The sequence below is a fragment of the Bos indicus genome, chromosome 10 (genome assembly GCF_029378745.1).
Source record: "Bos indicus isolate NIAB-ARS_2022 breed Sahiwal x Tharparkar chromosome 10, NIAB-ARS_B.indTharparkar_mat_pri_1.0, whole genome shotgun sequence".
NCBI classification, from domain to species: domain Eukaryota; kingdom Metazoa; phylum Chordata; class Mammalia; order Artiodactyla; family Bovidae; genus Bos; species Bos indicus.
In genome coordinates, this window is record NC_091769.1 from 47,167,926 (window position 1) to 47,194,934 (window position 27,009).

The 27,009-nt window shown below is 42.8% G+C and overlaps 1 protein-coding gene and 1 non-coding gene across 11 annotated transcripts in view; both read right to left on the reverse strand.

Annotated features, from left to right (window-relative positions):
* The window catches only part of TLN2 (talin 2), a 504,733-nt gene that overhangs the window by 110,749 nt on the left and 366,975 nt on the right, over positions 1 to 27,009 (reverse strand). For 9 of the 10 annotated variants that reach the window (XM_019968737.2, XM_019968739.2, XM_019968732.2 and 6 more), the window contains 8 exons: positions 26,819 to 26,932; positions 24,000 to 24,134; positions 21,454 to 21,582; positions 19,217 to 19,352; positions 4,826 to 5,034; positions 3,824 to 3,943; positions 2,620 to 2,817; positions 1,427 to 1,566 (listed from right to left, as the gene is read on the reverse strand). In XM_019968737.2, the coding sequence (XP_019824296.2) occupies positions 1,427 to 1,566; positions 2,620 to 2,817; positions 3,824 to 3,943; positions 4,826 to 5,034; positions 19,217 to 19,352; positions 21,454 to 21,582; positions 24,000 to 24,134; positions 26,819 to 26,932 (1,181 nt within the window). The remainder of the gene's footprint in view (positions 1 to 1,426; positions 1,567 to 2,619; positions 2,818 to 3,823; positions 3,944 to 4,825; positions 5,035 to 19,216; positions 19,353 to 21,453; positions 21,583 to 23,999; positions 24,135 to 26,818; positions 26,933 to 27,009) is intronic. The other variant, XM_019968738.2, reaches the window with a different exon arrangement.
* Positions 22,826 to 22,898, reverse strand: TRNAG-CCC (transfer RNA glycine (anticodon CCC)). The gene has a single exon. It is a non-coding gene; the product is annotated as a tRNA-Gly (tRNA).

Sequence of the window (27,009 nt, forward strand, 5' to 3'; positions counted from 1 at the left end):
CCAGTATTCTTGCCTGGAGAATGCCACGGACGGAGGAGCCTGGAGGGCTACAGTCCCCAGGGTTGCAAAGTGTTGGACATGACTAAAGGAACTTAGCACTCAAAGTACGTTGATGAGAATGAATGAAGAAATTCAAAAGTTTTCAAGGGAGTTGCTCTGAAATTATCTAAGTCCCCCCATAAAAAATAATACTGCAAACAAAGAGGAGGCCAGAGACAGGTATTAACCAGTGGTACCAAGATACCTTGTCTATTGGGAATGGAACAGAGCTCAAGGGTGATGTGGGCTATACACATTCCTGTTTTGTGAATGGGAAAGTTAAGACGGGTTGAGTGGTCTGACCAAAGTAACCTACTTAGTCAAGCAATGAAGTCTGTATTAGAATTTAGGACTCCTGATTCTGACAACTTAAAAAAAGCCAGGAGAGATAAAGACATTGGAAAACAAATAAGCAAACAAAATCAAATTTTAAAAATTTTAAGTAGAATTCAAGCCATGCTTTTTAAAAATCACTCATCTGCATATTTTGAAAATGTTTCCAAATAGGCTGCAAATCCTAACGGTCCTGCATTTAATCTTTCACTGCTGCTAGTTTTCTGATAAAGTGAGACTAAGTAAGGCTAAGAAAACAGGCCTGCACCACCACAGAATTACAGAACACCCTACCCCCTTGGTTCAGGAATATGAATGTGGGATTACCAATATAAAATCTTCCTTAGCTATCACTGCAGTTTCTCCAGATACCAGCATTCAATCACTAGTCACTGAACTAAATTGCCAGAGTGGACGTGGAGCAGAAATTAATATCATATTACCTACTTCCTTGGGTGAAAACAACAGCAAAGAAGGACATTCACATCATCCCAAGTTCAGATTCATGTTTTAATATATTCCCCCAATTTACTCTCATCATCACCCCATCCATCCTGACTTTGAGCCCTTCTGCATGTGACAAAGTGACCATGTTTAAATCTAGCTAATTAACATGGGTGCCAGGCTCATAGTAGTAAACACACAAGAAATGTTGAATGGCTAGTTGAGCATCTTTTTTTTTTTTTTTTAAACTTTTCAGCATCTTCTGATTTCTTTTTAAAGAACATATGGTACTTTCATAATCTGAATGATATTAGCACTACTTAAAAAAAATCTAAGCCACCATATTTATAAATCAATGGAGGCCTTCAGTCTAAACAAGTCCTCCTGAAAAGGCTTTAAGAGGAGACAGAAGGCATCTTTAGTGGAGAATGCGCATGCAAATGAGCCCATTTAATAAGATACCAGCATCTATGTCACTCTCGCTTCCAACTCTGAGAACAGAAGGTTAGCACCACTTCTTCACTCAGCAAAAGCAGCAGGATGTCAGGCGGACCTCGCAAACACTGATGTTATTTAACCAACATGAAAGCCCATTTTGTTCCACACTTACCTTGCAGCTGCAGCCAGGAGATTTTTCGCATTGGGGGCTCCTGGGTCTACAGAGAGAGATTTGGCAGCTAACAGTAGCTTGCTGGAGGCCATGGAGATATTCTTGAGGTTCCCTATGACTTGGATCTGGTCTTCTTTCGTCTGGAAGGTGAAAAGGAGCTAAAGTAATTAGGGGCTGCCCATTTCTCCTAAGCAGCATTCAGAGCTAGGAGCAGTACCCTGAAATGGAAGGAGGTTATCTGTACAGATGGCATGAAGCCCAATTAGTCTGCAGACACCTAGTGTGTCGAGACTCTGCCTGGTATCTACTGTTCCCCAAACAGATTCCCAAACCGAGATGCACACAGAGGCACAGAAATCCATTCCCAAGTGGGTCAGCCAAGAACTATGCTGTATCACAAGTGTGGGTATTAATGGGGGGTGAGGGGTGGGAGTGAGTAAGAGCGTAAACAGACCAAGCCACAGTCCAGCATCTTGCTCAACAGTGCTGGAGATGTCCAGGGGCTGGTGCATCCCAGCCTGGCACATACCACCATCACTGCCTGGACACTGAGAGCTGACTGCATCCCAAAGGCTTCTGACTCTGCAAATAATACATTGCTCACCTGGCTTCCCATCCGAGAAACAGCCCTTTGTATATAACAGAGTAAGAAGCATGCTGGGTCCCACTTTGAGGGAGTTCGAAGCAAATAAATAGCTCGCAAATAAATAGCTCAGTGAGCTCACCCCAGACCAGTCAACCTCCCTTGTTCTAAAGTAGGGGTTTATCTGTTCATCTGAAGGAGGTAATTTTGAATCACTTGATACTCAGGGTTAGACACAACCTTTTCAAATGGACTCACCAAACCTGAAATAACATGAGTTTTTATAGTACCATACTACATTTGAAGTATAGGATGCAGGGCTCTCCTCCTTCTCTCCTCTGCCCTCCTTTCAAACAGTATAAGATGATGAGTTCTGCTGGAGGATCGTGGCAGAAGTTATCGGTCATCTTCATCTCACACATAAGCTAATAGCGTCTTTGGGAATATCATTCCTGTAAGCTCACGAAGGTCTCTGAGCAGCAAAGATGATGTAAAGCCGTGGGCTGTTCACAGATTCCCAGCTCCTATTTGCCACTTAGCCTCGGGGGCTGACAGTCCACCAGAGGCGAGAGGCAAGGGTCAGCTCCACTCGGCAACCCCCTCCCCTCACCTGCGCCTGGCCTGCCATCTCAATGCCAGCATCGAGGAACTCATCGAAGTCATCACTGAACTTCCCGGAGGCTGCGGCCAGCTCTCCGCTCTGGCCCCGGGTGGCGTGGACCACTTCCCCCGCAGACTGGTTCAGATCAGCGGCTGCTTGGTTCAGTTCACTCTGGGCTTCCTGGAAGGGCTTTGTGCTTGGCGGTAACTGTGGGAAGAGAGGGCACAATTGCAGAAGTTTTACTGAGGGTAGGAGGAATGGTGAATGCGGCAGAGGGAAGACAGACTCTCCAGGATGCATTTCTGAATTGTTTAGGTGAAAAGGCTCTGTGTGGCCTGAGCCCACGTTACGTTTGACCTTCAAATAAATATACCCATTCACTTAAATTTGCTGAACACTTATTCAGTGCTAGACAGAGTGGATCTAAAAATAGTAAGGATGGCTTTCCACAGGGCTTCTGGTCTCCTAAGCCGCACAGCCAAGATTCATACCTGGACAGCCTGACTCTGGGATCTGCTCTCTGAACCCACGCTCTATCTTGGCATTCTCAGATGAAAACTTGCAAAGTTTTAGCTTTCTGGTACTAAAAGGCAGATGCTATTAATATTTAAATCCTATTTTTCCAAACTAATAGTCACCAATTTTATTCATCAGTTGGTCTCTGCTAACAATATAGCTTTCCCTCAGAAGTGCCACTAGCAGAACTGTAACTGTTGGTAAAAAGTTCTAGAGAGTTAAGCTAGATTATATGAGTCACACCACACCCACTGTCTGCATACCTGGCTATGTGCAGGCACACAGCAGAGAAGAAACAGAGATGAAGAAGGCCAAGTCCCCCCAAAGGGGGCTTACAAAAAAAGAAGGGAACAAGCTCCACCGTGAAATTCCACAGACCACTCACTCTTTCAGTGAGTCCTGATGAGAGGTCAGATGATCCAAACCCTCCCCGTCAACAGCCTGCCCCATTCTTGGCTCACAGGGATAACCCAAGATCGAAGGGCAACGTGGGCTCAAGGAAAAAGTAAATTTTAGATGCTCTACCTGGGAATTCGGCTGATTGGAAAGCAAAACAAGGAAAAGGCAAATAGGCACGAAAACCAACCCCTAAGGGAAGGTGAGCTACTCAAAGGGTCCCTGGAGGGGAGAAGACCCCACCTGCACCTGAGGTGAGCCCAGGGCCCCAGGTACCCCTTCCCGAGCCAAAACCTCTCACCGAGTCCACCAGCAGCTTCTTGCTTGACTCCCCAATGCTCTTCAAGGCCACATCCACATCCTTCTGCCCAGGGAGACAGTTCACACAGTTATTCAAGGAGTGAGAAACGGCTTTGGCCACCTGAATACACAGAGGGAGAAAAGCCCCATCAGAAAGCAGCTTCCAGGGCAAACAGACTTGCACATGTGTTGCGAGTGGGCAGAGCTAAGAAAGACGGAAATGACCCGCCAGCATCTACCTGACACTGTTTACCATTGCATCAGGGCATTTAGGCCTCTCAGTGGCATGAACATCCTGTGTCTTGGCACCAGCTGTGACACAGTGACAGAGCACGCTCTACCTGCTCCGGAGGCCAGGCCAAGTCCTGACTGTGACTCAGATACAGTCCTCCCATATTCTGTCAGGTTCCAAAACAAAGATGGCCAGTACCAAGAGGAAGAGAAACAGTTCCCTGCTAGGGAGTCCTGCAGAGGGCCTGAGGTGGAAGGAGGCCCCGAGCTCTTTGGATCACTGTTAGGCAGGCCTGTGATGAATTTCTGCTCAGTGACCCTCTGGTGCCATCACCTCCACACCTCACCCAGCTCAAGGGCTGGAGGGGCGCTCTGAGCTCTTCCAGACCAGCTTGGAGTTTGCCCACACGCTGCCTTTAAAGGAGGTTGTGAGGCTCTCCGTCCGTACTCTCTGGGAAGACTCATCTGAAGAGGCACTAGAGAGAGTTTAAAGTGTTGAGTTTCTAAACCAAGTGTATCTACCTCACCTCCCAGGCCAGGAAGAGGGATACATGTAAGTACACTAGGGCCCAAGACAAGCTTGCTGTGTCCAGACCCTTCAAGTTCCAAGCACAGGTCTCAAGAAAATCCCTGTACTTTCTGTTGACTGAATTAAGAAGATCTCACGTTATGGGGGCTACCAGGCAAAGCTTCTGAAAGTGCTCATTACTGGGTGACAGCCTGTCAACATGTCACCGCGATGGTGACCTTAGCTGCCAGTTCTGGGCCTCACCTGCGCTAGTCTCTGCTGACTCTCGGCGTCTCCGGGTGCAATCAGGGCCTGTTTGGCCTCCTGGATGAGCATGGCCGAGCCCTCCATCACGTCCCGGGCAGAATCCAACATGGCGCGCGCAGCCGCCGGGTCACTCGTGGATGCAGCCACGCCCCGGGCAGCCTGGGCCAGCGTTTTCAGAGCTTGGGCCGTCTCTCGAGCAGCCACCCCTGGGGATTTAAAAGAAAAAAAGGCCCACCAGACTTTCTATTAGGTTTTATCCAAAAGCCATCCTTTTACTTGGGAGTAAATCTCTAGGTCCTTCTAAAGAGAAGAGAATCCTCAGACAGTGCCTAGCACAGGTAAGCTCCAAATTGCTTTTTATAAAATTTGAATTGATGTGCTTCTCAAAGAAGTAGCCCATGCCACTGGCTCTGGGCTGCTCCAAGAGGGATGTTACAACAAATGCCACACTAAAATCTATTTCCTTCTGCTTCTGTCACCTGCACTGTCCCGTCTGTCCTTAGACCTCAAATGCCAAGTGCACAGGATCCAACTCACAGATAAATCATTCTAATTCACTTTTCTTTCCAGTCATTTCTATCAGGGCATAACCCACATACAACAAAGTGAACAAGTCTCCCAGAACGTACAAATGTGTATACCCACGTACCTGGCATCCAGATGCAGACGGAACATTTCCATCACCTGTACTCCTTCCCAGTTAATAGACTCTCACACCAGAAGTAATCCCTATTCCAGTTTTTATCACCTTAGCCTAGTTTTACCTGCTCTTAAACTCCATGTTTATTGAACCACACAGTAGGTGTTCTTTTGTGTTTAGTTTCTTTCTCTGACCGTAACGCTGTGAGATTTACCCATGCTGTTACACACAGCAGGCCATTTCTTTTCCTTGCTGCGTAATATTCCATTATAGGAACACAGCAACATCTGCTTATCCATTCTTGCTGTACATTTGGGGACTGTTTCCTGTGTGGATTATTGTGAATAAAACTACCAGAAAAATTCTCATAGCAGCATTTAGGTAGACAAATGGAAGTGATTCTAGCAGATTTAAACCTAGGAGCTGAATTCCTGGGCCACAGACTAAGTGTATATTTAGCTTTGGCGGACACTACAAAACTTCTTCAGAATGTTTTTGACATTTTACACTCCACCAGCACTATATGAGAGTTCAGTTACTCTGCATCGTGGACCAAACTTGCTATTGCTAGATTTTTTTTAGCCAACTCTGATGAGTGTTCAGCTGTATCTCACTGAGATTTTTCTTTTTTGCCGGGGGGGGGGGGGGCGCGGGGTGGGGCAGGTGGCACTGTTCGACATGTGGGATCTTAGTTCCCTAACCACAGATTGAATTCATATCTCCCGCAGTCCACAGTCTTAAAGTCTTAACTACTGGACCACCAGGCAAGTTCCTTACTGAGGTTTAATTCTTCTGCCCCCAGTGAGCAGTGATGTTGGACACTTTTCTCAGTGGCTGTTTGGATATCCTCTTTTGTGAAGTGCCTGCTCATCTTTAAATTTACTTCTAAAGATGATGGGATTTGGTGATAATCTGTAAATATAACCAATTCTTAAAAAATGATAGGACTTCCCTGGTGGCACAGTGGATAAGAATCTGCCTGTCAGTGCAGGGGACACAGGTTTCCCTGGTCTGTGAAGATTCCACATGCCTCGGAGAAACAGTCTGGAGCCACAACTACTGAAGCCCACACCCTCAGAGTCTGTGCTCTGCAACAAGAGAAGCCACCACAAGGAGTATGCACACTGCCACGAAGAGCAGCCTCCGCTCACTGCAACCAGCAAAAGCCCGCAAGTAGCAACAAAGCACAACCAAAAACAAATCAATTAAAAAAACTTTAAAAACTGTCGCACCACCTCTCATAGAAAGGAGAGGTGCCACCCTACATGACACCTAGTACTTGGCACACCCAAGAAAAGGATGAAGACTGGAAATGCCAAAGCATGTGACAAAAGGCTCCTAGAACCTGGGGAACTGCAGAATATCCAGCCTCAAAGCTTGTCTCATGAAACCATTTCAGATGAGGACCAGCGCTGCAAAGCTTCTTATCTGTGGACACACTTGAGATCTGAGTTTTCTTGCATCTCAGATGTGTAAGAAAGGGGTCAGACCCTGCTCAGTGCTGTCTGGGACACAGAACCATGAGGGATTCTTGTCAGAACCCACAACATCCGCATGAAAAATTCAGATCATCTTCTCTTTCACCACAGGCTTCGGGTATGGGCCAAAGGCCTCATGTACAGGCTTCGGCTGGGTGGCCTCCGGGCACCACTGAGCGTGGCCTTTACTGCCGCTGATTCAGCTGAGTGGGCACAGATGCAGCAGGTGATCCTTGCCTTACTGGGGACGAGGTGACCTAATACAATAAAGATTGTGAAAGGCCCCGGACCCATAAATCAACCTCACAGTGCTGCAGGCTGGCTCATCTGTAAATATTTAGGAAGCCACACAGCTGGGACATAACTCTACAATCTAATCAAGAAAAATCACAAAGCTGCCAATCTACCCTTTATCACCTGGCACTTCTGAGCATAGCATGTGAAATGAATGCATGTTTTTTAAAAAATGTTTTTTATGGAAGAGGAGAAAACATAAAGATAAATAAAGCCAAGGTGAAGCAGACAGACACGCCGAGCAGAAGTCTGCATTTTATGCTGAAGTTGCTGGCACAGGTTGGAAGGACATCCTTGCTCAGAAGGGCCCCAGGGTGGTTAAGACCTTGTCCAGCTCTGGGGCTGGTGAGCTGCGTGGGCTAAACTCCTGCCACCTTTTCCCTCTGGGCCTTGGTTTCCCACAGGTTGTAGGAGAGGATGAGACCGCATCTTTGACCAAAGAAAATTCAACACAGTGATTTCTTAGACCTCGCCTCTTGACTTCCTACAGGGACTCTTGAATTTATCTGAGTTGTATGATTTTGGAAGAATAAAACATTTATCACATCCAATTAGAAAAGTCATGATCATGCAAAAATCATTCACCAAAAACCTTTTATAGACTCAGACAGTTTTTCTAAAAGGCAGAAACCAGGAGAGTGGAATTCCAAAAGCTGAGGCATATGCACCCTATGTGTTTTCTGCTGAGGACTCACTATGAAATCTCTAGGCACATCAAGAATCCTCTCTGGAAGGATCAGGTTTTGGAGAAAGCAGAAGCCACACCAACAAATGGATGAAAGAGGACCACCAGATGCCAGGAAGCCCAATAAACATCGAAGTCTGTACATGGCTGAATTTATGGCAACGTTCTCAATAGTGATGTTGGTTATCATCAGGGTCATGTGTCCTAGCAATCACCACTCCCCCCCTGCCCCAAATTATTCCTGTAGTCAAGGGTGCAACATACCCCAAACTGCCAGTGGGAAACACTGAAGCAGACAACTATTTCAATAACCACAATCCTTGGAAGACACAGATTACGTTCACAGTATTCCTGCCAGCTACTTCTCAAAATACTGGGTTGGCCAAAAAGTTCATTTGGCTTTTTCCATAAGCTGGAAGTGAAAAACCCGTATGAACTTTTTGACAAACCCAATATATTCAGCAACAGAGCTTAAGGAGACACACTAATAATATGAAATACAGGGGAATTCTTTATCAAATCATCAATCCTGATCAGAATTCATGTAGATTGTGGGTAGACAGCATTAGATCACATATCAAACTCACAAGGTAAAGACCATGTATGCATACTCGTAGCTGATTCATGCTACTGTAAGCAGAAACTAAGACATTATAAAGCAACTATACTCCAATTAAAAAATAAATTTAAAAATTCATGTATGAAAGATTTTTTTAACCTGCCCCCAAAGGATCTAGAAAGGGTTCTCTGTAACTGTAATCAGAGGAGACTAAATGCATTTTGAACACCATGCTGGCCAACCCCCCCCCCCCCCCCCCCCCCCCCCCCCCGCCCCGACACATACATCTGCATTAGAATGCAGTCCAGGGGTAGCTTGTGTACAACTTCTGAATACCCCACACATCACAGATGTGGAGAGGGAACTGACACCCAGAGAGAAGTTGTCCACACTCACGTCCTCTCCCTGCTTCCCATCAACTCTTCGACTTTATTGAAACAGCCGTCAACAGGGAGAGTCAGTGACTTAGTTTTTCCTTAAGCCAAGCGGATGCTTAAGTCCCTCTCTTCAGTGTCTTTCTAGGCAGACACTGAGCTGAGAGACATCCCTTTCTCCTGGTTTCCTTGCTCTAAGGATGCACATTCTCGTGTCTTTCAAAGATTTCTATTGCTCAGCCTTCTCCTCAAAGGGTTCGGCAGGGTTATATCTGATAAAATTTTTCTTATTGTGCCACTACCCCCACCCCAAGGCAAACTTCTCTACCTCCCTACCATCGTATCAATCAACACCATTTTATTCAAAATTTAAAAATATTTATCTCCAGCTCAGACTTCTCTACTGAGTTCCAGAGGCAAATATCTAGTTGCCTAATGAGCGCCTCTCTGTGGATATCCTGCAGGGACTTCAAATTGAATCCATTTGAGGTTGAACCTGGAATCCTGAAATTCCAGCCCTCAACATGTCTGCCCATGATCCAGTGTTTCTACCACAGTGTGTTCAGCCATGAGGCTAAACTTAGAGCTGTCTATGTTACTTTCCTTACTCCCATTCCTACCAACTTCTAATCCCACTGCCAACAATTGTCAAGTCTCTTTGTCTTTAATCCATCCCTCATCTCCAAGGCCATTTCTAAATACATTTTTACGTTTGGAAGTTCTCAGATCACGTACAGCTGAAGCCTGGTGTGAAGGACTTTGAGGACAGTCTTGTCAGCATGTGAAGTGAGTGCAATTGTATGGTAGTCTGAAAATTCTTTGCATTGCCTTTCTTTGGGATTGGCGTGAACACTGACCTTTCCCAGTCTTGTGGCCATGGCTGAGTTTTCCAAATTTGCTGATATATTGAGTGCAGCACTTTAACAACATCCACCTAGCTCAGATGGAATTCCATCACCTCCACTAGCTTTGTTCATAGTAATACTTCCTACAGCCCACTTGATTACAGGATGTCTGGCTCTAGGTGAGTAACCACACCATAATAATTATTGGGTCATTAAGACCTTTTTTGTATAGTCTTCTGTGTATTCTTGCCACCTCTTCTTAATCTCTTCTGCTTCTGTTAGGTCCTTACTGTTTTCTGTCCTTTATCATGCCCATTTTTGCATGAAATATTCCCTAGGTATCTCCAATTTTCTGGAAGAGATCTCTAGTCTTCCCTAATCTATTGTTTTCCTCTATTTCTTGGCAACGCTCTTATCTCTCCTTGCTATTCTCTGAAACTCTGCATTCTGTTGGGTATACCTTTCCTTTTCTCCTTTGTCTTTCACCTTTCACTTCTCTTCTTTCCTCAGCTATTTGTAAAACTTCCTCAGACAACCACTTTGCCTTCATGCATTCCTTCTTCTTTGGAATTGTTTTGTTCACTGCCTCCTGTACAATGTTACGAACCTCCGTCCATAGTTCTTCAGGCACTCTGTCAGATCTAATTCCTTGAAGCAATTTATCACCTCCTCTTTATAATCATAAGAGATTTGATTTAGGTCAAATCTGAATGGCCTGGTGGTTTTCCCTACCTTCTTGAGAGATTAAAATGCCAGTATTCTTTGGATCATGGAGAAAGCAAGGGAGTTCCAGAAAAACATCTACTTCTCCTTTATTGATTACACTAAAGCCTTTGAGTGTGTGGATCACAACAAACTGTGGAAAATTCTTAGAGAGATAGGAATACCAAACCACCTTACCTGCCTCCTGAGAAATCTGTATGCAGGTTAAGAAGCAACAGTTAGAACCTGACATGGAACAACAGACCGGTTACAAACTGGGAAAGAAGTACATCAAAGCTGTATATTGTCACCCCGCTTATTTAACTTCTATGCAGAGTACATCATGTGAAATGCATGGCTGGATGAAGCACAAGCTGGATTCAAGACTGCTGGAAGAAATACCAAAAACTACCAATATGCAGATGATACCACTCCAATGGCAGAAAGTGAAGAGGAACTAAAGAGCCTCTTGATGAAGGTGAAAGAGGAGATGAAGAAACTGGCTTGAAACTCAACATTCAAAAAACTAAGACCACGGCATCTGGTCTCATCACTTCATGGCCAATAGAAGGGGAAAAAGTGGAAGCAGTGACAGATTTTATTTTCTGAGACTCCAAAATCACTGTGGATGTTGACTGCAGCCATGAAATTGAAAGGCGCTTGCTCCTTGGAAGGAAAGCTATGACAAACCTAGACAGTGTATTAAAAAGCAGAGACATCACCTTGCTGACAAAAGTCCATATAGGCAAAGCTATGGTTTTTCCATTAGTCATGTACGGATGTGAGAGCTGGACCACAAAGAAGGCTGAGCACCAAAGAATTGATGCTTTCAAACAGCGATGCTGGAGAGGACTCTTGTGAGTCCATCAGATTGCAAGGAGATCAAACCAGTCTATCTTGAAGAAAATCAGCTCTGAATATCCAATGGAAAGACTGTTGCTGAAGCTAAAGCTCCAATACTTTGGCCACCAGATGACAAGAGCTGGACTTACTGGAAAAAGACCCTGATGCTGGGAAAGATTGAGGGCAAGAGGAGAAGGTGGTGACAGAGGATGAAATGGTTGGATGGCATTGTCGACTCAATGGATATGAGTTTGAGCGAACTCCAGGACATAGTGAAGGCCAGGGAAGCCTGGAGTGCTGCAGTCCAGGGGGCCACAAAATGTTGGACACAACCTAGCAACTGAACAACAACAAAATCTCCACGACAAACCACTAACATTTCTTACATGGATAATTGCAACAGCCTTCTCACTGGTCTCAGTGGCCCCAACTTTGTTTCTAACTTATCTGCACAGGAAAGAAGGGTAATCTGCATTAAAGGGCAATCTAGACTGTGTCCATGGATGCAAACTTTTCAGTATTTTCACATGCTCTGAGATTACATTTCAATTTATTTATTGTTTTAAAAATGTGTATTTATTTGGCTGTGTCGGGTCTTTGTTGTGGCTCATGGGCTCTCCAGTTGTGGGGCTTCAGCTTCAGAGTTGGTGGGTTCAGAAGTTGCAGTGCACAGGTTTAGTCGCCCTACCACATGTGGGATCTTATTTCCCTGATCAGGGATTGGACCTGTGTCTCCTGCATTGCAAGACGGATTCTTTTTTTTTTTTTTTAATAATTATTTTATTTTTGGTTGCACTGGGTCTTCATTGCTGTGCACAGGCTTTCTCTAGTTGCACCAGCAGGGGTGTCTCTTGTTGCAGAGCACGGGCTCCAGGTGCACAGGCTGCAGTAACTTCAGCATGCTGGTTCAGTAGTTGTGGTACATGGGTTTAGTTGTTCCACAGCATGTGGGATCTTCCCAGACCAGCTATCAAACCCATGTCCCCTGCACTGGCAGGCAGATTCTTATCTACAGGACAACCAGGGAAGTCCGAAAGGCAGATTCTTACCAATTGACCACCAGGAAGGTCCCTCAATTTATGTAAATTTGCTTATGAGGCCTTTTGGGGCTTCCCAGAAGGCTCAGTGGTTAAGAAACTGCCTGTCAATGCAGGAGCCAAAGGAGATGTGGGTTTGACCCCTGGGTTGAGAAGATCTCCTGGAGGAGGAAATGGCCACCCACTTGAGTATTCTTGCTGGGAAATCCCATCAACAGAGGAGCCTGGTGGGGTACAGTCTACAGTGTCACAAAGAGTCTGACACTACTGATGGATTGAGGATGTATGCATGACGCCTTTCAGGATCTGACCCCAGCCGACCTTCACAGCCTTATCTTCTCACTGCCTACCTCCCTGCCTTTTACTAGGATCCCTCTCGGTTCATTTGATTAGCCTTCTCCTCCTGCTTTTGGGACTTCACATATGCTGTTTCCAAGTCTACCTAGTTGGTACCTGCCAAAATGAAATGAGGCTATTCCTAGTCTGCTCTTCAGACACCAGCTAGACAGTTTGTCATTCTAGATGTTAATCAGTATCAGATGATACAAGTTGTAAAGCAGTCATTCCTTCAGTAAAAATCCATTTCATCATCTACATAAAATTTGGCAAGATTTCAGCAATGTGCAGAAATTCTTGAAACTACATCTCTATTATGCCCTACACTTTTAAAAATTTACATACACTTCTTCTCCGTAGATACTATGTGAGTTGTAATAATCCTTAAGACCCCTATCAAGTGTCAATTCTGCTTTAGTATCTTCCTTTAGCCTCTCATGAAGACAGAATTGCTCATTTTTACTGTTGTAGGTACTATATTACACTATGCTATAATTCTTTTTGTGTTCGTGTTATGCTTTTATTTTCAAAGTAATAAATATACACAGTTTTTTAAAAAACTAAAGAGGCAGAATAACTTATTGCAGATGAATCCTCCCCTCCTGAGAGACAACTAGAAACACTGGGGAAAATATATGAAACATCTGTTTGAAGACAATGGAGAGGTACCAAGGAGCCAAGGTAAAGAAAGCCAAGATCCTGAAGAGAAAGAAAGCACTTAGAAGTGAGTACAATGTTACTTTTCCCTCAAGGCATTTTCTAATTCGTAAACTGCTGCCCAGAAGCTGAGAGGCTGAGCAAAACCTTCTGCAATGGCGTGGGGTTGGGATGCTAAACATATAGTTCTGAGTTCAACTGTCAGAATGGCCCTCATAAACACCACAGGTGTTTGGACAGCTGGCACAAAGGGCTACATCATGGAACGTACATTGGAAATAGACTTTACAATATCCAGTCAGTTCAGATCCACTCATATTATGGTGATCTGCTCATTTCTAAACCACCTGCTAAAATAAAAGAATAATCCTCTGTATCGAAGAAAGCACAATCTAGAACTTCAAATTATCTCTACAATGAAAATACCAATGATTAGCATTAAATTTTTAAAATATCAGAAACATCAGGAGATAAGATCAATAATTGAAAACAGAGGGAAAAAACTCCAAAACAGACAATAAGATGCCCATAGTTGATCTTGACATTGGATCCTCAAGGCTGGGACTTTGGAACTTCCCTGATGGTCCATCCAGTGGTTAAGACTGTGCTTTCAATGCAGGGAGCATGGGTTTGATCCCTAGTCAGGGAACTAAAACCTTATATGCTGCATGACCAGGCAGAAAAAAATTTTTTTTTTTTTTTTAACCTGGGTTTTAGGTAAATGTGAAAAGTATGTTGAAGAAGTTAGATGACAAGATAGAGAATTTCTGCAGAGAAGGGGGAAGTATAAGAAAGCTATCAAAAGACTAGTATAAAATATGACATTAAAAATTAAAAACCCAACAGAAGGTTTAAAGATAGAATAGACACAAATAAACAGAGGAATAGTGAGCTGCAGATTAAAAAAAAAGCCCACAGAATAAAGCATGAAGAAAAATCATGCCCAACATAGAAAAAAAGCATAGGAGACACATGTAGTGAAAATGTCCAACATAGGGGGTAACTGGGATCTACAAAGAGGAGAGAAAAAATGGGATGGAAGCAATATTAGAAGGTGCAGTGGTTGAGTTTTTTAAAAGTGACCTAAGATAACAAATCTCATCTTCAAGGAGTACTAAAACCCAAGGCAGGATAAGTAGGCAAAACAGCACACAACAAAACTCTGGGCACAGTGGTTGAAAATCAAAGACTGAGAAAATTCAAAAATTCAAAAAAAGATCGAGAAAGTTCAAGTAGCAGAGGGAAAACTAAAACCACATTACCTGTAGAAGAGTAAAGTGACAGCTAACTTCACAGCAGAAATAAAGGAAGCCAGAAACCAAAGGAATAACATCTTCAAAAGCTAGAAGAAAACAACCGCCAACCTAAAACTTTATAATACATAAAATGATCCACCCAAAATAAAGGTTACACAAGGCATTTTTAGGCAAACAACAACTGAAAGAATTGGTCACAGCAGACTCGCACTAAAGGAAGTAATGAAGGGAGTTCTTTGGGCAGAAAGGAAACAATCCCAGGTGGAGGCACACTGAGATCAGGGAGGAATGAACAACAGTGGAAAGGTCAATGTGGAGGAGCACTTGATTATTACTATGACGCAACTCTGAATCTGAATTGAGGAGGTTAAATATATGCAGAATTAAAACACTCAACAACAAGGAACGAGTTGGAAGAAAGATAAATAAAGTGTATGTGTCCCAAGATTCTTGCACTGTCCAGGAAGAGGTAAACATACTAACCTATATTATACTTTTAAAAAATTGTTAAAGAATAGGCAATGAGGACTTTCCGGGTGGGCCACGTGGTTAAGAATCTACCTGCCAATACAGGGGACATGGGTTTGATCCCTGTTCCAGGAAGATCCCACAAGCCAGGGAGCAACTAAGCCTGTGGGCCACAACTTTGCTCTGCAACCAGAGAAGCCACCACAATAGGAAGTCTGCACACTGCAAAGAAGAGCAGCGCCCGCTCACTGCAATTAAAGAAAGCCCGTGTGCAGCAACAAAGACCCAGCACAGCCACAAAACAAACAAAATAGGCAATGAAAGTACAGAAAACCAATCAAGGGTAATGGATTTTATAAAGCACTTATAAATCCGAAAGAAGGCAAGAAAGGAGAGAAGAAGGGAACCTAGGGTAGGTAGGACATATAGAAAAGAATAGTAAGATGACAAATTCAAACCTTGATATATCAGTAATTACATTATATGTAAGTAGACCAAATACTCCAACTGAAACGCAAATAGTGTCACAGCAACAAACAACTTCTCCCTCCATAAAAGGACAACTACATGATATAACAGGACACACATTAAATATAAACATAGAGCAAAACTGAAAGTAAAAGGGGAGAAGCTTGATGATGCATACTATAATGAAAACCAAAATATCTATGCAAAAAACTATAAAACAATATTCAGAGAAAGGAAACCTAAATAAATGTAGACACATGCCGTATTCGTAGATTGTAAGACTCGGTGATATAAAAATGCCAATTATCTCCAGATTCAGGAAACCCAAATCAAAATCAAACCACCAAGAAAAAAAAAAAAACTAAAAAGGCTTTTATTGGTGGGAAGGCACAAATTGATCGGCTGCATCTAAAACAGAGTGGATATAAAGGGTCAAGGAAGTCAGGACTAACTTGAGGAAGAACAGTAGGGTCAGGGCACTCACGTTCTTGGATACAGTTAGTATAAAACTGCAGTGATTAGGCAAGTGTGGTACTAAGGTAGGAACAGGCAATTACAGCAATGAAAAAGAAGCAAAGTTTAGCAACTGATTCACACACATTGATTCACTTAATTTATAATGAAGTGGCCCTCAAGACCATTGGGGAAAGGAAGTGCATGGATGCCCTAGTGCAAAAACAACTCCACTAGGACCCCGTTTGCCACTCAGTTCCAGGTGGATCACAGTTCTAAATATAGCAAGTCCATTACAAATGAACAGGTTCCATTCCAAGAGCACATTCATTAAGCCCAATTTGTAAGTCCAACAAAAATAGCCTACCCAATAGGCTATTTTATAAAAAATAGTTACCCAACTGACACAATCAGCTATTCAGTACTGTAATAGGTTTATAATACTTTACACACAAAGAATGCATAAACACACACACACAAATATTTTAAATCTTACAGTACAGTACCTGGAAAAGTACAGTAGCACAGTAAAACAGCTGGCATACAGGGCCTGGCATCAAGTAAGGCAAGAAGAGTTACTGACTGGACAAGGGAGAAGAGAGGGGAGAGGGTAGAGCTGAAGGACTGTCAGCAACAGGAGATGGAGGGCAAGCTGCAATTTCACTCATGGCTGATGCTGATGGGATGCACATTTGCATCTTTGAAAGTTCACAGCCTGAAGGATCATATACAGGGGACTTACTATACGGAAAGTGAAACAAAGCTTCTAGACTATAACAGCGAAGAATATCTTTATGACTTGGAAAAGTAAAATTGTTAAATGGGACACAAAAAGCACTAACCATGAAGGAGAAGTACAAATTGGACTGTATTAAAGTTTAAGTTTTGTTTATCAAGATACACCTTTAAGACAGCAAAAAGGTAAGCCACAAAATATGTGACAACTAATTCCTGCAGATATATAAGGAAAAGACAGAAAATCAATATTTTTAAAAATGCACAAAAGACATGAAGAGATGCTTCACAAAGAAGGTATCCAAATGGTTGATACACTGAAAATATCCTCAACCACACTGCTTCTCAGGGACACACAAATTAAAAACCGTAATGTGATTCCACTACACACTGAATAGAAAAGCTAAAATTGACAGAATAGAGCGGGGCCCAGGATGTAGAACAAGTAGAACTTTCAGGCACTGCAGGAAGGAGTGTAGCTGCGTAGCTGCACAGCTTTGTTTTCTGTTAAAGTTGCAAAGTCGCGTCCAACTCTTTTGCGACTCCATGGACTGCAGGCCACTAGGTTCCTCTGTCCACGGGATTTCCCAGGCAAGAACACACCCTCAGTTCAGTTCAGTTCAGTTCAGTTGCTCAGTCATGTCTGACGCTTTGCGACCCCATGAATTGCAGCACACCAGGCCTCCCTGTCCATCACCAACTCCCAGAGTCCACCCAAACCCATGTCCATTGAGTCAGTGATGTCATCCAACCATCTCATCCTCTGTCATCCCCTTCTCCTCCTGCCCTCAATCTTTCCCAGCATCAGGGTCTTTCAAATGAGTCCACTCTTTACATCAGGTGGCCAAAATATTGGAGTTTCAGCTTCAACATCAGTCCTTCCAATGAATACCCAGGACTGATCTCCTTTAGGATGGACTGGTTGGATCTCCTTGCAGTCCAAGGGATTCTCAAGAGTCTTCTCCAACACCACAGTTCAAAAGCATCAATTCTTCGGCGTTCAGCTTTCTTCACAGTCCAACTCTCACAGCCATACATGACCACTGGAAAAACCATAGCCTTGACTAGAAGGACCTTTGTTGGCAAAGTAAAAAGTCTCTGCTTTTTAATATGCTGTCTAAGCTGGTCATAACTTTCCTTCCAAGGAGTAAGTGTCTTTTAATTTCATGGCTGCAATCACCATCTGCAGTGAATTTTGGAGCCCAAAAAATAAAGTCTGCCACTGTTTCCCCATCTATTTGCCATGAAGTGATGGGACCGGATGTCATGATCTTAGTTTTCTGAATGTTGAGATTTAAGCCAACTTTTTCACTCTCCTCTTTCACTTTCATCAACAGGCTCCTTAGTTCTTCTTCACTTTCTGCCATAAGGGTGGTGTCATCTACATATCTGAGGTTATTGATATTTCTCCCGGCAATCTTGACTCCAGCTTGTGCTTCTTCCAGCCCAGCGTTTCTCATGATGTACTCTGCATATAAGTTAAATAAGCAGGGTGACAATATACAGCCTTGACGTACTCCTTTTCCTATTTGGAACCAGTCTGTTGTTCCCTGTCCAGTTCTAACTGTTGCTTCCTCACCTGCATACAAGTTTTTCAAGAGGCAGGTGAGGTGGTCTGGTATTCCCATCTCTTTCAGAATTTTCCAGTTTATTGTGATCTACACAGTCAAAGGCTTTGGCATAGTCAATAAAGCAGAAATAGATGTTTTTCTGGAACTCTCTTGCTTTTTCCATGATCCAGTGGATGTTGGCAATTTGATCTCTGGTTCCTCTGCCTTTTCTAAAACCAGCTTGAACATCTGGAAGTTCACAGTTCACATATTGCTGAAGCCTGGCTAGGGGAATTTTAAGCATTACTTTACTAGCGTGTGAGATGAGTGCAATTGTGTGGTAGTTTGAGCATTCTTTGACATTGCCTTCCTGGGACTGGAATGAAAACTGACCTTTTCCAGTCCTGTGGCCACTGCTGAGTTTTCCAAATTTGCTGGCATATTGAGTGCAACACTTTCATAGAGTCATCTTTCAGGATTTGAAATAGCTCAACTGAAATTCCATCACCTCCACTAGCTTTGTTTGTAGTGATGCTTCCTAAGGCCCACTTGACTTCACATTCCAGGATGTCTGGCTCTAGGTGAGTGATCACACCATTGTGATTATCTGGGTCATGAAGATCTTTTTTGTACAGTTCTTCTGTGTATTCTTGCCACCTCTTCTTAATATCTTCTGCTTCTGTTAGATCCCTACCATTTCTGTCCTTTATTGAGCCCATCTTTGCATGAAATGTTCCCTTGGTATCTCTAATTTTCTTGAAGAGATCTCTAGTCTTTCCTATTCTATTGTTTTCCTCATTTCTCCCAGCAATTCCCCTGGGATGCCAAAAAATCACAAATATTGATAGTTTGGGGGAATCATATTTGATTCGTTTTTGTATGCTTAGCATCAAGCCCAGTAACAAGCATGTGGAATGTGCTTGAGAAATGTGTGTTGAACTGCTGAAATAAAAACATCAGGTTCATTGTCAAATCAATGAACTCCCCCCACCAGCCCGTGGTCTGTACCTGGCCTCAGGGCATCATGAAGGCGAGTCTCACCTGTGTAGTGCTCATTGCCTTGAGCAGCACAGGTCAGGAGCTGCGCCATGGAGGAGCCTACTGCTTTAGATGTACTTCCCAGGTCCTGAGCACATTTTTCCAGCTGTAAGAATATGCAACAGGGAGAAGAACTTAGAAGAACCAAATCATCCACAAAAGTCTTAGTCCCCAGATAATGCAAATCAAACTCTGGGCTTCAATTCTTTCCCATCTAATATACCAATGGCCCTACGAAGAAGGAGGGTGACAGAGGGGAAAGAACCCAGGTTTCAGGGTAAACAAATCTGAGTTCACACCCTGCCCTCTGCTCCCCTCCTCTACTTGCTACCTGTGATAGGTTTGGGTAATTCACTGAACCTCTCCAAGTCTCTGTGTCCTGAGATTATAGTATCTAGCTCAAAGGTTTTCAGAGAATTAATGTAGGTACTCAACAAATGGTAGCTATTAGTATTATGCCTTTAAAAGCTAATTCAGAAAGTCTGCAAAAAATCCTTAGTGAGAATTAATTATGCCTTGGCAGGAAGTGGGCAGACATCCAGCTGTTCCACCTTCCTGGCACGTGGGACCATTACCATTGTTCAATTTGATCATAATACTTTTATGGAATTCTAACCAGAAGGAAATGCAATAGAAATAGAGGCTTGGAGTGGTAAATGAGATTATAAAAACGGGCAAAGTGCTTGCTTCCCATGACGAGCACATCATCTTGCTTTGTCAACAGAATAAATAATTCAGAGAATAAAGTCAATAGAGGCCTAGGATACGAGTAATTGTTTGATTACTAGATGAGGACAACATTTTGGAAGAGAACTTTTGGGTGATCAGGAAGTGCATGCCATTTTAACCGCAAAACATGTTTTCTACGAGGCATTTTCTTCAAGTAAAAAACAGCCTGGTCCATTACAGGCAACCATATAATACAGTACACACAACAATTTCTTAAAAAATTACATGATGTTTCTTGCATTCGAACTAACCAGTTGTTGTAAGTAAAGGCAGAATGGGCTCCTTGGAGCACAGAACTTTGCAATGGGACCCTGGACCACAGTTGAAAGCCGCTGGCCCAGGAGCCAATCCTGACCTCAACATTAGCTGGGGCACTTTAGGTAAGTGACTTAACCTCTCTGAGCCTGAGTTGCCTAGTTTTTACAATGAGGAGTAGCTTGACTTGATTATTTTCTGTGTGCTTCCTATGTACCAGGCATTGTTCAATGATAAATTGGTCTCTTTATATTCTTAACATTTTTAGTTCATCCAAAGAGTGGCACTAGTTAAAAGCTCTCAGTGTAAAATATCAAGGACATGGGTTAGGGAGTCCTGTAGATCTGGGTTCAAACCATGATTACGATGCTAATGCCAGGCAGCATGAAGAAGAACAGTGACAAACACACACCTCTGTTTTCTCAGCTGTAAAATGGGATGAACAACACTTGTTAATTAAGTTACTGTCAGGATAAACTAGATGGCTTGTGTGTGCATACACTGCTTAACAGGTGCTTAATAAATGAAGGTATCTCATCAGCAATGTTCAAGAGAGAGGGAAAGGAGAAATCTATATACAAACGAGGACAACTGGTAAAACTGTAGCCAAGAAAACCCTGGCACAGGCATCAGGAGGTATTGTAACAGGATTAAGTTAGATTTCTGGTGCCATCATCCCATGTGCTGTTGTGGGTTTGCTACAGCAAAGTGCTTTGTCACTGCCCATTATACGATGGAAAAAAATTTTTTTGAATATGATTGTTGAAAATAATTTGCATTTATCTTTATAACTTAACTGCCACCCATTTCACAGATAAAATACTTGGAACATGGAGATCAGGACTTGCTCACAACTGGTAGATGATATATCCTGAACCAAGAAAGCCAGAACTTCTATGTGTAAACACAGTTCATTCAGCTGCACTGGACATTCTTTTCAGAAAAAGGCACAACCACCAGCAGGTATTGTTTATGGAAAAGAGGGATGAATATTAACAGATGCCTGGTCATCCCAGGCACACCCTAGGGGAGCACACACAGACCCATCACCAGAGACCCCTTGAAGCCATCTCTACCCTAGTTCTAGAGACATGGGGCCATCCTGGGCTTTGCATTAACAAAGCTTGAAATTTAGGCGCACTGACCCACAACTTCTAAAAATGCCTCAATGTATCCTAATTGAAGGTGAAGTCCCACCCCTGGCTGCCACCGATATCTCCTACCGTCTCCCCGGGGAGTGGCTTCAGCTGACTCTCCACAGCCGCCATCTTGGCGTCCTGCAGTTCACTCTTCAGGGTCTGCACGGTGCTCAGTGCTGAATCGATTTCCATGGGACCACAGGCTTCGTGGGCCTGTCAACAGAGATGGGAATATGTACACGAAGGTCTGCTTGGAAAAGCAACCCCAGTACCTTGCAACACATGAATGCTTTTCGGGATATAATCAATGACTCTCCTAATTTAGCAAGAGCAAGCAAAGGTAACTAGCATTTCCTAAGAGAACAAAATTATGCTCAGTTAAGACTTTAGTCCTAAGTTCCCTAAATAATCAATTGTGTGTGCTTCACAACAGGATATACTTAAAGTCTCCTTGAAGCTGTTTATATCTGCAATACACTGCCTCTCATACTAAGAGCATTCTTATTCACTGTGTCTGGGTTCTAGAAATGGGGCAACCAGCACAGGATGAGTGCACACAGAAACTTGGGAAGCATGTGGCAGCTGAATGAACAAACCAACAAATGAACCCAGGACTCTAGGGACAAGTCTATACCAAAATTCAGTTCAGTTCAGTCACTCAGTTGTGTCTGACTCTTTGCAACATGGACTGCAGCATGCTAGGCTTCCTATCCATCATCAACTCTCCAAGTGTGCTCAAACTAGGTCCATTGAGTCGGTGACGTCACCCAACCATCTCATCTTCTGTCATCCCTTTCTCTTCCTGCCTTCAATCTTTCCCAGCATCAGGGTCTTTCCCCATGAGTCAGTTCTTCGCATCAGGTGGCCAAAGTATTGGAGTTTCAGCTTCAGCATCAGTCCTTCCAAGGAATATTCAGGACTGATTTTCTTTAGGATTGACTGGTTTGATCTCCTAGCAGTCCAAGGGACTCTCAAGAGTCAATTCTTTTTCAAATCTCTAGATTGTAAACCATTACCTTTTCATACTGAAGGTTATGAAAGATATTTTTCCTTAGTAAAAACTTGAAAGAAAACTACTTTATTCTGTGATCTTTTAGAAACACTAGTCTCCAAATGCTTTCATCACATTCCCCCCAACACACTCATTAATAAATTATACACAAATATATTAAAAACAGGTAAATCTTAGCATCTTTCATTTTTAGATAATAGTAACAGCAGCAGCAGTACACACTATTTGATTGATTTCTGTAGTTAGTATTACTAGGTGAGGACGCTGAGACATAGAGAGGTTAATTAACTTGCCAGGTTACAAAATTAGTCGATAGCAAGGCCAGAATTTGAATATTTAGATTCAAATTCTTCTTTTTTTTAAAAAAATTATTTATTTGGCTGAGCTGGGTCTTAGAACTTTGCTGTGGCCTACGGGATCTTTAGTTGCCACATGTGGGACCAGTTCCCTAACCAGGGATTGAACCCTGGCCCCCTGCGTTGGGAGCACAGAGTCTTAACCACTGGACTACCAGGGAAGTCCCAGAGCCTATACACTTAACCCTCACACTATATACAAAAATAATTGGAAGCTCTCACAGAATCTTCGTGAACCCAGTGAACAGTCTTGCTTGAGTCCCACTGTGGGGCTCACAGCTCCAAAGCAGTTGTTGGAGGGGGGTGTGTCAGGGTCACTGAGGAAATTTGTTAAAATGCAGACGTTTGGGCTCTAGAACCTGAGACGCTGACTTGGGTGCTCAGGGGCAAGGGCCAGGAGCCTGTATTTTAAGTGCTTCCGTGTGATCCCAGTGCAGATGGCCTCGGGACCTCTCTTTGAGAAACAGGGTTCAAAATAACTTTTTTATTAGATATATTCTAAATCTCTAGATTATATCTTTCCTTAGGTGATATAGTACACTGTTATATTACAAATTCAAATCAGCTTCAAACTTTCTTCCTTTAGTCATGTATGAGGCTGCTTGCTTCTACAAAGGGAATGTTACAGTAAGGAACAATGAATTCATGCCAGAACTTCATGCTAAGACCATATCAAACAGAACGGTAAGGAGGGTCTTCAGGAATTAATAAGTTCCAGAGACAGAAACTCCTCAATCCCTAATTCTGTTCTATTAAGAATCCTGGTGAGGTGAATGTTCCCATTTAAGACGTGGAAAACTTTCAGGACAAAGATAATACAAATGATCCTCCAAGTTAGACCTACCACCTAAATAATTTGTTACTAAGTTCACAAGATAATGTCTGAATGATGTGATCACTTACTCTGCCCACAGTCCACCTGGCATCAAGAAACAGATGACCAGTCTCCTCTAAGACTGTGAGAAATAGATCATTGCTAGTCCCAGCATAAGGGAGGCGGGGGAGTATGTAACCTAGCATAGTTTAACCAAAGTCATCTGTAACCAGAAGGTGATAACTAAGTCGAGGAGACAGCAGTTAAAAGTGGTAGAAGTCAGTCCACACAAGCATATTTAATGGTCAAGCAAAGGAAACAGACAATTTCACCAAGAAACATGCCCAGCAATGTTCTGGCCCCAAGGAACACCCAGGTCACAACAAGCAGCAAGGAATTAAAAGCTCCACTTGCGGCAAGCTAACTGCCATGACGAGGGTGCACTTGCCTTCTGTGAGGCGGTACGCAGCTCTGCCAAGCTGGTGGCGAGGTTCTTGGCACACTGGCTCAGTTGCATGGCCGCAGCCTGGTCGCTGACCGTGGGCACTGCAGCTTTGGCAGAGGATACCATCTTGCTTCCAGGCTGTAGAGAGAAAAACAGAAAGTCAGACAGCTCCTGGGCAGCAAGAGTCAGAGAAGAGAGACCCAGAGAGCAATGCCACCATATCAGTCACAACTTACTTTGGCCTAAAACAATGAACATTAAAACTATCTAGTTTCCCCCCAAATTTGCCACCCCAAATCAGATACTCTAGGGCAGGACACTCTAGGAATGTTTGAAACAAAAAGTATGTGTCTTTGTGGGTAGAGTGGGGAGTAAAATTAAAATTGGGATGGTGGCTTGAAATTCTTATTTAAAAAAGATTTGAAAGAGATTTCTCGTTAAAGATATTGTGTTTCTTGGAATAGCTCTTGAATATGTATCTCAACTATATCTAATAGACTATTCAGAAAAATACAGGGATATAAAATGAAACAAATGACCTCTCACATCTCAGAATCCAGGAAAATTTCAATATGTGTGGGTCCTGTGTGCATGCACATATATTTTCCAAAATAAGATCATACTACTTATTCTGTTTTTCAATCTCCTTGTTCCGCATATTCTATTTTTTGATAGCTGTTATAACACTCCAGTGTATACATCTGTTATGACTTTTCAATTCTGTATTGAGTATGTTTTCATATTTTCAAATATAATAAACAATAATGTGATAAACACTTCTGTAGCTAAAATGTTGTACACATTCATTTTTTTAAAAAATAAATTCTACGAAATAAAGTTACCAGAGCAAAGAGTATACATAATTTTAAGGGTTTTGATATGTATGCTACACAATTGCTCTTAGCACAGCTATAACAATTTAAATATCAGGTCATAAATATCAAGAACATAGGAATATTATTAATATTTAAAGAATTCATGAGGATTTATATGAAAAATTAGCATGAATATACAAAAAGCATAAAGACACAAGTTTACATAATAAAAACAAATAACTGAAACATGACCACTGTTAAACACTGTGAAAACCACAGAAAGGCAAAATCAAACAATAAAAGCTTTACCAAGTAAATTGGAAAAAACTTTTTAATGATTGCTTTCCCAACTTGGAAGACATGTATTAAAAAGTGTGCTCCATACACTCTAGCTGTACACTTAGATTCATTCATCCTTCTGGAAAGGTTCTTCTATCACACAGAAGAAGAAAGTTTAAAATGTAAACTTGAAAAAAAGTTTGAAACTTTCGGTCTGTTGATTCCATTTCTATTTATTTCTGACTCTGAACTTATTCTTGTAAAAGTCTGATGCACAGCAAGATTAGAAGAACAAAAGAAACAGGAAAACAAGTGTAGGGACTGGCAGAGTAAGCCCTGGAACACGTCCACACTGTACTATTCTAGGACCCTACAATCCTGCTGACCGTGGGACAGACACGGCTGCGTCCAGGCCCGCTAACCACCTACAGCAGAAGACAAACAACTTGTCTAAGCCATAATTCTCGATGTCCCAAGATAAAAATAAGCTGCTTGCAATCTGAGTTCTAGTAACTTACTCTGAGGAAACAATTTAGGAGGGGCAAAGATTTGAGCACACATTAAGTCTCTTTTATTTTTATCATATCACAGGTTGTTTATGATGGCAACTGACTGTAAACAACCTGTATGCCCAATGACAGAAGAAAAGCTAACCACTGAGTATAGGAGATGAGAGACTATGAATCAAAATCATCAATGTTCTTAATAAATGTTAACTTGAAAAACACAGTTAATACACAGTGAATCCCAAGAGAATGCATACATACATAAATGTGTTTATTTATGAAGTTAAAATGTGAGGAAGCACAAGCTTTTCATGTTCTATACCTGCATGTCAGAGCTAAGGCACTTTAACCAAATAGATGTATCAGTGGGTCCTGTAAGCAGAGATTTGAATAGACAGGGATGAGGAAGAAACATACCAAACCAAACTGACTGTTTACGGGGTCCAAGTTGGCAAAGTGCTGAGAGATGTGAAAACAAGAAGTACAAAGGGGGAGTGTTCCCACAACTTAATAGTCATATTTTTTTGAATTAAAAGTGAACCTAGCCTCACTTAACAAAGACCAACAATACTCACTAATTCTACAACTGTCACAAGAAGGCATGACACCTTTGGAGAAGATGTACTCACTGCTTCTTGTTTCCCTGGCTATGAATAGCGCCATGAGATATTCCGGAAACTTGTCATAGTGTTAGTCATTCAGTCGTGTCCAACTCTGTGACTCCATGGACTGTAGCCCACCAGACTCCTCTGTCCATGGAATTGTCCAGGCAGGAATACTAGAGCGGGTAGTCATTCCTTTCTCCAGGGGACCTTTCTGACCCAGAGATGGAACCAATCAAACCGGGGTCTCCTGCATTGCAGGCAGATTCTTTACCGTATGAGCCACCAGGAAAACTTAATGAATAATGGCATGACGTATTCCAGAAACTAGCGAACCTAAAGCAATACTGAGTACTAGGCTGTTCTCAAAAAATGGAACTGGTTACATGTCTTCCCTCAGAGAAGAGAAATATAGATAGAAAAATGGCAATTTCCCTATACGTCGGCATCTTGCTTTGCCAAGCTCCATCTCCCTCTCCAGGTCTGCTTACTATGAAAACTTTGCTCTTGCTCTAGAATCTGTGAAGTACTCTCATAAGGATAAAGGGAACCCCCTGCCCAGTGTGGGGTGGGGTGGGTTCTGGTTCTGGGGAAGAGCGGGGTGAATGCTACTGCAGTACCTGGAGGAAGTTCTGGCTGGAGATGATGAGAGCCAGCTGGGCGCTCAGGTCTTCTGCTTGAGCTTGGCTCCCTCTGACCCCCTGGACCAGCTGAGGAATGTGATCAGCCACCGCCTGCAGGAAGCAAGAAAGATGAAAACTGAGCACATCCAGGATGGTGAGTTACCAACACAGCGTGCGGGGGCAAATGC